At 46.6% G+C, this 12,094-nt stretch overlaps 1 protein-coding gene across 5 annotated transcripts in view; it reads right to left on the bottom strand.

Annotated features, from left to right (window-relative positions):
- Positions 1-377: 377 nt before the first annotated feature.
- Positions 378-12,094, bottom strand: part of Vang (Strabismus domain-containing protein Vang) — a 172,481-nt gene continuing 160,764 nt past the window's right edge. For 4 of the 5 annotated variants that reach the window (XM_077705743.1, XM_077705740.1, XM_077705741.1 and 1 more), the window contains 3 exons: positions 11,702-11,791; positions 7,747-7,948; positions 378-6,347 (listed from right to left, as the gene is read on the bottom strand). In XM_077705743.1, the coding sequence (XP_077561869.1) occupies positions 5,911-6,347; positions 7,747-7,948; positions 11,702-11,791 (729 nt within the window). In that variant the 3' untranslated portion in view covers positions 378-5,910. The remainder of the gene's footprint in view (positions 6,348-7,746; positions 7,949-11,701; positions 11,792-12,094) is intronic. The other variant, XM_077705744.1, reaches the window with a different exon arrangement.

A 12,094-nucleotide genomic window follows, 5' to 3' on the forward strand; every position in this document is an offset into this window, starting at 1 on the left:
AAGACCTAAAAGCTTTGCTTGGATTATAGAAGGCATCAGAAAAGAGTGGGTAGCAGATCCATTGAAGTCAGGCCAGTCTGGGCAGCGCCGTGCTACCCTAGTCGAGTTTTGTTGATTTTACCACGGTATTAGTGGTAGGGACAAAGCCAGAGGGGGTTTGGGGGTTCGAACCTCCAACCATCCCCAAAATTTTTTCCAGGTGGCGTGTAAGCAAGGCTTAGTGTTGCTTTTGGCAAAACTCCTTCCTTATAATAAACCATAACCCCCCCCCCCAAAAAAAAAAAAAAAAAAATTCTGGGTACAACCCTGATTTACTTCAGGCACCAAAACATCTTCTGCTTGAAAATAAAAACAAAAGAAGGACAGGAGACAGAAAAGAAAGCCAAGAATAATCATATCCATTTATTGCATTCCCACACTGCATGGCGCTTTTGACATCCGCAAGAGCTGCCACATTGCAATACACGTTCACTCCGTATAAGTTGCACCCATTTAGCTGCATGGCAGTTCAGACACAAGGTGGTGTGAAAAGGTGGACACATGCGCTTATGTTTGATGATCCGGTAGTACCATGCTATTTTGTGCACTACAGGGGCATGTTAACTGCTAGCCACAGAAGGCAACACCACTGCTCTAGCATGTTTAAGGTGCTGTGCTGTGCCATATGCACATACATATCTAGCTTCTGTTGGCAGTGAAACTCCGGACTGACCAGTTTTGAACGCATTGCTTTCCTCAACTAAGTCTAGCTAATGCCGTGGTTCACAGACAAAGTTCTATGCGATGTGAAGAGTGGCTATGCACCGCAAACTTTTCAACCATTGTCGGCAGCACTTGTGCTAATGCCGATTTTCTTCTTGTGCTTAAAAGAGGAGAGCAATGCATCTGAAATTATACTTCAAGTAAAGGCACTGAAGTGATAAATTGGACACCTTGGATTCTGTGAACTTTCTTCAGTACGTTGCCATAACGTTCAAGGTACAGAAGGCTTATGAAACAGATGCCTACAATGTCTACTCCTCACCTGTAAAGAAACTTCTATGTTTTTGATACACAGATGGACAAATTGAAAGGCAAGAAATTAACAAGATATGACACAGTGCATGACAGCCAAGCCAGAACAGCATCTGGAAATCTGGAGGCAGAAGTTCAAGATAGGCCTTGGGTACAGTAAAATGAAAAAATTTCATTGTATAGAGCGAGTGATATGTAACAACTTTGGTAACTAACGAGGCTTGGTGCCAGAAATTTCTTGTATCATCCAGAAAGTCCTGAACCTGATAAGGTGAAGACAATTCAACCTGCATGTAGCATATGTGCCATGTGCATAACTGCGGCCTGCACTTGTTGACATACACCGCAACATTTCAGTACGCATCTCCCTACACGGTTTGCTATGTGCTTGGGTATGCGTGGCTAATTTTATTAAGTTTAAACACACTATATACATTAATGGGACACTTGCAGTGATCAGAATGCACATGTTTTGGGCGCACCACACACCTCTGCAAAAAATGGCAATCAATTTGCTTTTTCACCAAAGGCACAAAGAGCATTGGTAAAAAAATGAGTACAGTAAATGTTCACGTAGCATCTGAACACATGATCCTAGATAAACTAAAATGTGGCACATAATGAGTATCTGTTGAAACACAATATGATGCTGAAGTACATTACACTTCAGGTGAGTCATCGCATGCGTAGCGCATGCTTATGTGTCTAAAGGAGAAGCTAGGAGTAAAAAAACGGTGCAATTTTGTGGCCTGTAGCCCATGGCTGTTCGGTCTGTGGCTGGCAATGTCAAAAAATGCCGAGTTTGTGTCATTAATCTCAATTCAAAAGAACGCGCATATTGGCAGCGTTAACATTACAAGTCCAACCTTGTTCGTACGACTTTCGGTATACGTGCAGCACAGCTGAACTTGGTGTTCCTTGTGGCTCCATTCTTGCGGCAATCACCCTGCGATGGGACGGCCCCACTGTAATGGGGATGCGATACAGAAGAGGTTTCGATAATCTTTGCCGCCTGCCAGCTGCGTTTTGTTTTCATAGACAATGAAATATTTCCCCTCTTCCAAAGGAACTGTTTTTTTATGCCTCTAGCATTTTACAACGGGGTTTCATAACAGAACAAACTTTAGGAATGAGATGTGCACTTACAAGTGAAAGCTGTACAAGCTTCCTGTTCTGCACTGACAAGCAATTTTTTTCCCTTTATTCTGAGGCTGAAATTTCAGATTTTTAAGTTTGTATGCTTGCAGCCCAAAAATCCACCAGAGCAATTGTAAATGGCTTGATTGTATAAACATTTAAAAATCTGTTTAAAGTTAGGAGCCATCAGGTCTGTCTGTGGTTGAGTGCCATTAAGAGGTTATTTTCACTCGTAAATTTCTTTGCTCTCCTGGCACAGCTCCGTGCTAGTTCCTAAAAATCATCGCGTAAAAAATAACGTACAAAGTCCAGCTTCATGTTACTGCTTCACAGAATGCAAAATAAATAAACATGAAATAGTAACAGAGACGCTACACAGCACAGTTTGGCATTCACTTCTTGTGGCAAAAACAACCCACAAGAACAGAAGACTGAGGAACAGGATGGAGGAGGCAGGTGGAAAAAAAATTATACACAATGCATTGCCATGCTGTACAGTTGTTTCCCTCACAACACGTGCGCTATTTTACAATTACTAGAGCATAAAACAAGAACTGCTGCAGCAGCGTGGCAAGTAAACGTTGCACTAACATCGTTCGCTTCCTTTTTTTTTTTTCAAAAAGGTCCTTCTGAAACAAAACCAAGTAGTCTTCTTGATGGGAAGTTGCAATTCTGAGCAATTAAGTTCACCAGTTACTAAACTCAAACCATTGCTGCAGCCCCATAATTTCAAAAAATACGAAAAAGCAATTCAATACGTTCTTCCACACTGCCATATAGTAGGACCATGATCACAAGCCTTCTTCCAGGTCTTTTTGAGGCTACAAAGAGGTCAATGCTCTAATTTTGTTCTTAAACTCTCGAAAAAGTTGTTTTAACGACATATGTATTACTAATCTGAAATGCAATAAAGTTTTCTCTCTCAAAACTTTGCCTTCACTCCTTAACAAAAGTGAAGCTTCAAGGGGCCATGGAGACACAACAGAAGCTTGTTTTATTCCAAGGATTTGGTGTTTTATGCACCCAGTGCTTGTTCAGCACCAAACAATACTTTATTCAGTGAGAAATTTAACATTTTAGACAAAAATTTTAATTATTTTGCTAAACCACGTGTTTTGTGACATCAGTGATGGTGTATCCAGAGCAGATACCTTCTACCATCTGTTTTCCCAGACGGCGCTACGATACCGCTGTTGCACTCAGTTTTTGACTGGATTTGTATCTGGCTCATTTTTTGCTACGGTTGATAGGGATTGTTCCGTGAAACATGGGGCATACTTGACAAACAGGGTCACTAAGCGGCACTGTCGCTTATGCCAGTTGGCCACTGTCTTGTCAGACAAGCCCAACAGCCAAAGAGCTGTGCAGCTATGGCCGGCATAGTGTGTGCAGTGCGCACTGGTGCTTCTATGTTTACGTGTTCCTTCGTAGCTGGCTGATTTTTTACACCATTATTCTTACTGCTATAAAAAGGATGTGCCCTAAATTTACTAAGCGCAAATAGCTCATTCGGCAAGCTTATATGCCCTGCCTAATTTGCACTCAGGGGTGGAACAGGGTACATCGGTTTGGGAGCAGTCCTGGGAGCAGGCAAAACTGCCCTTTGTGGCAGGCGTGGAGCAGCCAGAAAGGCCGTTTGGCAGGGGACTGGCACAGGCTGCTGCGCCAGCCCAATGCCAATTAACTTTTAATCTATGCATCTACTATATCAGGCATTCTACCGTGCACTAGAACCTACTGCGAACCAGGAACGCAGTTCTTGTACTATATCTGGAAATTCACAATATGCGGAGTTATCTACCTTCCGCCCCAGCGAGTGCGCCGCGTTATAGAAATTCAAAGGGTAAACCTCACACACAAAGTCGAAGAGGATCAGATAACAGGCCTTCCATAGTATCCGGTAGACGGAATTGTTAAGCGAACTCACGGCAGAATTCCGTGAAAAAAGGCATTTGCTTGCCTTTTGTTCTATCGAACAGCGGCTTCTGCGCATGTGAAGCAGAACATAGCTTTGTCCTCGCCTGTCACAGATTTGCGAGAGTCGACGAGCGTACGCTGTCGACTACGTAACGAGAGCATGTTAGAAGGCAGCATTAATGCTGGACCATCCTCCACATAAGCAAAGCTAATCCCAAAGTTCACAGGCGAGAATGAGAGTAGTTACCTCCCAACAAAAGTGCACCGAATTAACAAGAGAGGGCATAGTGCCCAAGACCCTGATTTTTCAATACATGCAGCTGCATATAGTATTGTCAAAAATGGTCGACTAAATTGGTCGACTAAGAAAATGCTTCTAAAAAATGGTCAACTGGACTGAAGTTCCAATCCAATCCAATTCCACCTCCAATAAACTGCAACCTTTTATGTGAATGTTTTTCTGTTTTCTACCTGCTTGCGATGTAATAAGAACATTTCACTAACTTTTAGTCATTTTCCATTGTTTGTGGTGCAGCGGCTGGCATCGACAAATGAAACGTGCAAATGTGATATAAATAAATCCACAGTGAAGGCGCAGAAGGTGCTTAGTGCCTGCGGCCTTACAGCTAAGCAAAAGCCAGCTTCCATAGCTGCTCATAACTTTGATGAAACCGCAACCATAACCGCACTGAAACCAAAAACACGATGTTTCAGCCAAGTTTTCGAGCATGGGGCCTCATGGTGGTCATATTTCATGGCTCAATTCGGGCTTTGCAGCACAGGATAAGCAAGTTCGGCGCAACAGGGGTGGTTTGGCGCAGGCTGGGGCAGGTAAACAAGTTGGGCGCTCAAAGGTGCAAATGGCCCAGCTGTTCCACCCCTGCAAGCTGCAACGTAATACGTCACGAGTTCAGTGTGGAAAAGTAGTTAGGGTGTCGCATGCCTACCCTCAGTTTTCCTCCTCATATAGCTTAGTTTAGTGAAGCTTGCATTAGAAGTAGTGTCAATGTTATTCTAACAAGGCACTCTTTCAAATGAACTAAACTTCCACTGTGTCTTCATGGCCCTAATGCTCATCTGATTGGGGTAAGGTAACATTAGGAAAAGAAACAGACCTTTATTTGTTGGCAATACTTTGCCAAGACAGCTCACACAGACCTTACTAAAGGACATATGCAACAGCCATGTCACAGCAAACACCATACCGCAATTTACAATAAGGATTTGTAACACTTCACATCTCAAGTGCTTCGCACTATATTACATTTCACGTTACAGCGCAATATTGTAAAACTTATCTGCATGAGCATAGCTGTCAGTATATGTCCATAAACAACTGAACCTTTGAAAAAGAAGCTGATGCAATCTTTAACTGATGACGTAGCTGCAGCCTACATGACGCAGTTGAAGACTGACTGAAGACTGAAGTTTCATATATACAATACAGAATAAAAAACAAAGTGTTCTGTCGACACACTGGTTCCATGGCTTGAAGATGTACCATTAGAAAACAAGGCATTGCTCAATTCTGACTTTCTTGTCTTTTGAAAGAGCATGCAGTATCTCACGTACATGTGATTGGATGTGTGCATAACACGCAGCCACATGTTCAGTCTCATTGGGTGGACCTACGGACAATCACTGCCAAAAGTGATCACAGGCCGGGGATCAGTGTAAAGTCAGAACATGCAACACCGAAGCCTGTTCGGCCACTTGTACCAACACCGCACAGCACACGTGATGCTCTTCCCGGCAGTGGTGGCTGTGTACAGTCCTTGCTCAGGATGCGAACACCGTATGCATTTGGGTGCCACGCACGAGCCCAAGTGCCGTGCGGGCGTGTCACACGGAGGTCTCCGAGTTGAGCCGGAGCACGAAGCGGTTGGACTTTGGGTCGACGATCTCCTCGGTGACGTTGAAGTGGGGCCGGGCGTGGACGCTGACCAGCAGGGAGACCTCACCCTGGCGCAGCAGGAAGGTGACGCCGGGCTTGAGGGGCCGCGAGAGCAGCACGTCGCACACCAGGGCCCACGTCTGCACGGGCCGCAGCAGCTCACGGTCGTCCTGCAGCACGGGAGCCGACTGCACGTACTTCTCCAGGAAGGCCCGTGGGCTGAGGTCGTAGTGCAGGCACTGGGACAGGTGCTCCAGGATGCCCTGCATGCTGTGCCGCGGCTGCTGGCGCGTGATGCGCAGGTACTTCTGCAGGGCACGCGCCATGGACGGGAAGATGGCCTGCGCCGCCTCCGTCGGGTCCATCGGGATGGCCGGACCCCCTGCTGCACGGGAGACGTCAGGAGGAGGCGCACTCGCGTGAGGAATACGACGAGATTGCGATTGATTATGATCCGTTAACTAGCAGGGAACCACTCTGCACAGTCTTGTTCACGCATGCACTCTAGAAATGCGTGCCTATAGGTAGGACCAAAAGGAAGACCTACAACTATCATCTTCAAAGCATGAGCCTTTGTTTTTCCTCTGTATAGTGACCTCATGCCAAGGCTGCGATGTAAAGGTTTGGGACACTGACATGGCACTAACACGAGTATAAACCATTAATTTGTATTAAATTCGGACAAAGAAAAAAGAACCTGACCCAGCTAGTACTTCACTAGAGGCATAATTGGAAATGTGGGCTACCAAACGGGGTTTTTGGCAATGGCTAAGCGCAGCTTCCAGACATCATACATGCAAGGTCCTGTAGCACATGTGTGCGCTACTTTGCGAAGCTATGATCACATTTGAGGTGCTGCACAAAGCTATTTGAAATTTTCGAGGAGAAACATGTCATAGCAAAAATATTTTTCGTGTGCCAAGTGAAGTACATGAAAAAAGTCGAAAATTAAAGGAGTACTGACACGAAATTTCAAAGCTGAGATAACTATGTAAAACGCTTCCTTTTTATCAGGAGATATCTCCCAGCAAGTTTCAACAGCAACCGTTCAGCGAAACATATTTAAAATCCATTTTAATCTTCGCCCGCACGAGAAAGCCCAGAGCGGGCCGACGTGACATCATCTGCTACGTGCCCCAAACTGCCGACGTCGGGGCTCCCGTGACGAAGCCGACGCGCTGGCTGTGGTTGGCGCGCGCTGCTCGGGGCATGCCCGGACTGACGTCATGCTGCCCGGGCCTGTGGGGACGGCGAAGACCTCGGCCGGTCTGGGCGCGCGCGTGCGCTCGCTCGCGCGCGCTTCCAGAGAGGCAGCGATACGGCAAGAATGGTGACGCCATGTCATACATGCTGTCATGGCGGCCGCTCGGCGTTTTTTTGTCGAAACCGAAAATGGCACGAATAAACGACGCCGTAAATGAATGTTTACGCCGCGCTTGACCGTCTAATCTGTCGTTCTATGATTAGTGGGCTGGTAGGCACGCATAGCAGCGAAAAAAACGTAACATAAAAATTTCGTGTCAGTACTCCTTTAAGGTAACATATTAGCATCCCATCATAGAACCTGCTGCCGCTTGACGCAGCTGCTAGGAAGCAACACATGCACTTGCTTCATACTTTTCCTTTTGACGCAGCTGTGGCTACATTTTCTTAGGCTGCAATAAGAATGCCCCTCATAGCAAAACTCTGCACAATGTGAAACTCTGCACTCTTCCTCAGCACCAGAAGCCAACGTGGTACGGCACACTGTGGTGTCGCACCCGCCAAGCACCGGGGGGCTGTACCGTTCTCCTCCTGCATGCGCTTGATGTGGGTGAAGGCCTCCTCGGCCGCCGACACCAGGCGGGCCCTGCGCTTGCGCACTCGCCGCTCGTACTCGTGCTCCTCGTAGAAGCGGTCGTTGTGACCCGACCGCCGCCCAGGGAGAACTGTCTGGTGGTTCAGCGGGGCGTGGTCTTCCTCCGCAACACCGTCAACATCGTACACCTGCACGCGGGCCGAGCATTTCACATCAAGCTTCCCCGTGGTCTGCCGGGAAGAGCTGCCATGCCCCTGGCCAATCCCCAATGCCCAACTCCTGCATTTGTTGACCAGCTGGATTTTTGAATGCAGACGTAACAGGAGAAGTTTCTTTTTGTGGTGAATGTTGTAAGGAATATTGAAGAGTAATCTGGTAAACAAAACAAAAAAAAAAACCACATTAGCAGCAGGTTGTTGCAATTGAACGGAGACAAAAAGTGATACTAACTGCAGAAAATAAAAGTGCGTGATTTTGCAACAAAAATGGCTGCGGCTTAGCTCGGCTAGGCCCGGTCATGCAAGTGCAAGCTTGCATAACCAGCTCGGCACAGATGGACCCGCGTCCTTGCTCCCTCCTTCCATTGCACAACGGCTGAACTGAAGCACTGGCTGGCTATAGCAATAAACTGCAAGGCGGCAGAGAGAACGGTGCTGCCTCGATCCCTTTCAAACGACCGGTGAGTCGCGTGGTCAGACACATGGGAGGCGGCGGTCGGTGCAGTGGCAGCAGTGGTGCCCAGCAGGGCTGTGGCCGTAAATTTTGCTGGGACAAGGGGGGAGCACCACGACCTTCTCCATATGATTTTTCAAGAAATTAAAGATGTGTTAATAAATACGCAACTATAAACTGATAATACACAGAACTATTAAATGAAAATGCAAAACTATTAACTGTCAGGAACAAGGTAAATAAAATATTCTATAGAAAAATTTATTTGCACGTTCCGAAAATTGTGGCAGACTTGCTATGACTGCTTGAAATTTTCTGTTACCACATAAGAAGAAATAGCACTTAGAGAAGTATGAAAATTTAGAACAAATATAAACATATATGCTTATATAAACATATATGCTTATAATAAACATATATGCTTAACAAACATGGAAGTAAAGAACTAATTAATCTAAAATTAACAAACCAGAGAGCGGGCATTATACATGCGGAAAGCACAAAACAAACAACTTGTGGGTGGACATGTTATGTTATAGTTGGTTTGTCATCCAAGAATTTTTTTTAAATTTTTGCCCACACACGACAGGATGGGACAAATCTTACCAGACCTGTCTTTTATACCAAGATATTGTGTAGGAGCAGCTTGTCAACCGTCGCGTACTGCAAATAATTTCACCAAAATTAATCACAGAAAAATCCGTGAAAATGTATGGTTGTGGTGAAAAAAGCGGGATTGTATATTTTGATCAGGGAAACAAAGTGTCACTGGCAACAGGGTGTACCTTTATACAGAAAGCCCATTCCACAGTGCAAATTCGCCTGCAAATTCATTGCTGCGGCACTGCTCGTTCGGCAGAACGACCTATTTTTGCAGCTGAGGTTTTGCCACAAGAATGGAGCCGCCGCAGCGAATTCACAGGTAAACTCGTAACATGTGGAGAGGGAAGGGGGGTGGGGTTGACGACGTCTGAAGTCGTTAGCGCACTGGTTTCTGGCACTGGCCCTGATTGCATGGAGGTACCGAAGCAGCCAGGCCTGTGGTTTTGCCCACGAATCTCCCCTAGTTTGTTCTGAACAGCGACACTCCACCACGTCGTGGAGCGCGAGCTTGCAGAACGCCACTGTAGATGAGAGCCTTGCATAGGAGTTGGGCATGGCAGAAGGGAAACAGGCCACCACGGGAGGGTGGGCGTGCTTTCTGCACAGGATTCCTGGGGTTCTAGACAAAATCCTATAGGATGGTTTCCGGCGCAGGTAGTTGCCTTGGGAGCCGTGCATGACAGCGTGACAAAATTCTGAGGGAGGGGGAAGGGGGGGGGGGATGCTGAAGCATTATCACCCCCCCACCCCTGATTCACGGCTGTGGCGAGTCACGTGGTATCACTTCAAGGTCAAACTGTCACACAGGTGAAACTCGCTGGACTAGGTCAGTAAGGCTTTCGCCTTTAAAAAATAATAAAATAGCCCCCTTTCCTTCTACAGACTAGAGCGAAACCAAACGAGGGACTCGATGGTTGCCAGTTCAAGTGAAAGCTGAAGTGTCTTGGTGCTCCAGCTCACATCCATAACCCGGCTTCAAATCAGCTTTTAAAATCTCACATTATTTTAGCCAAGTGAAGTATGAAGCAGCCTTACACGGAGGGATGCAAGCACATGGATGAGTGAGAGAGACGGGTGAGAGAAAGAGGGCCCTTGTGGCAGGCCCCTGTGGCAGCTCGCCTCTTCTATCCAGGCAGTCTGCTTTGCTAATGGTCGGTGTCGCTTCAGTAGCAGAGAAGTGACTCCTTCTTCGTGGTGCGACGTGGTTGTCAGTTGCAAAGAAGGCACCCCTGGCAAAAAGAAATGCTTTGCGGCAAACTTAGCTCCATGGGACCGGCCCAAAGAAGCAGCCGTCCTTCTCTTCCCCTTGCATCCAACTGCGGAAAACATGCGGGAGAGCAGCTGGGAGAACAGAGAGGCGTCACCTGATGCGGCCTTGAGCGCTCACTAACCCAGCTGATGCAGGGCGGTGATAAGAGCTGCGAAATGTAGCATCTGCTTCCATTTGCCCAGCAAGATGGGTCAGCGGCCAGCCTAAGTCTAAGAGAGCAGCCGCTTCATCATGTTTTGACGAAAGCTGCACTGCCATTTCGCACAATGTAGCACGATCATGGCACAATCTTGTTCTGCTTTGCTCTGCCTATGACCAGCAGAAACTGACAGTTCCAAAAAGGAAGGCAACCACCGTTATCAATGTGCACGTGAGCGCAAAGTGGTAAGGGGTTCTTCCTCTCATAAAGGGCTATTTTTCGCCAAGGCTGGCATACGCTACACATACACCCAGGCATATCCAATGCTCCTTTCACCCAGTACACTTGGAGATGTCCCACTTCTCTTCAGCAAAAATTGTATGAGCACTCTATTTGGCAAGCGGCTGCCCACTGACGTGGTTGCCCACCACACAAAGGAATGTTCCTGTGCTTTGCTTCATGTTTTTGCTATCAATGGCTACTGCTGTCAGTATACAAGCAGGATGCTGCTTGTTTTGTGTCAAGCAGCCTTTAGCTGTGCCTGGCACACTACATGACAACGTGGCCTGCAGGAATAATAAATTAAAGGTTGCTGAGGGGAAGATGTGTGGAACACAGTAGAACAAAGTAAAGCTGTAACCACACGGAAAGATTTTAGCGAGCGACGCAACAAGCGGTGCGACGAGCGATGTGATGGAGATCCGCAATCGCTTGTCCCAATCACTCGCTGAGGCAGCCATATGAGCAATTGTGCAAGCAACGGTGAAACACAACCCCAATATTGCCGCACTGTACCCAATAGGATTATCAAAGTACACACAGCAGCAAGGTTTTTTTATGCGTGCATTTGTCACAAAAATGGGAATAAATGTATTTCAGTAGGCAGAGGGTTGTACTTTTCAAGGATACACTGTGCAGTCACTCGCCCCTTCCTCTCGTTTTCTCACTAAGCTGGAAGTTGCACCCCTTACGGCTCTCCTTATTGGCTAGTCACTCAGGCCACTTCGTGGCAATGATGAAGTTTTTCTGGTGAGCCAAAAAAGTTAGCGAAGCAATGCACGATTTCCTTTGCAGCAAAAAGTAGTTCCTTAATGCTTAAGACAACAAGAACAGACACAGTAGTGTTTACACAAATGTCTACCATAAAGTGACTGTTCCCGGCTATTTTCTTGTGTGTTGTTCGTTTAAACTCATGGTCTAAAGCAAACAGGAATTCTCCTTGATGGGCTAGAATTAAGAGCACTGCAAGACACCTGCCTTGAATGCCTGTTGCTGCTGCTGCTGCTGCTGCTGCTTTCGATGACGACTGGGAACTGTCTCCAGGTAGGGGTTGTAGATGGGGAAATCCTGCAGCAGGAAGAAGGCACAGACAGCGGTGTAGTGGAAAACAAGCGTAAAGCTGAAAGGTCAGAGAGTCGGTGAGAACGTCCATCTGAAGCCACATGGCAGAAGTGCAGCTTCCACTTTGAAAAAACGTTCACTGATTTTGCTTATGAGTGCCAGATAATCAACTAGTTTGTCACCTAGTTATGCTGCGAAATTCTAGACAACCCTCGAAACAACATGTGGACAAAGGCAGGGCCTTTCTAATGACTGTAATCGTGATTAGATGTGAAAGCATTGCTAAAAGCGCAAGCGTGAAGCAGAAAC

This window comes from Haemaphysalis longicornis, unplaced genomic scaffold, assembly GCF_048455015.1.
Source record: "Haemaphysalis longicornis isolate Haplotype H1 unplaced genomic scaffold, Haemaphysalis longicornis Haplotype H1 scaffold_4, whole genome shotgun sequence".
In the NCBI taxonomy this organism is placed as follows: Eukaryota; Metazoa; Arthropoda; class Arachnida; order Ixodida; family Ixodidae; genus Haemaphysalis; species Haemaphysalis longicornis.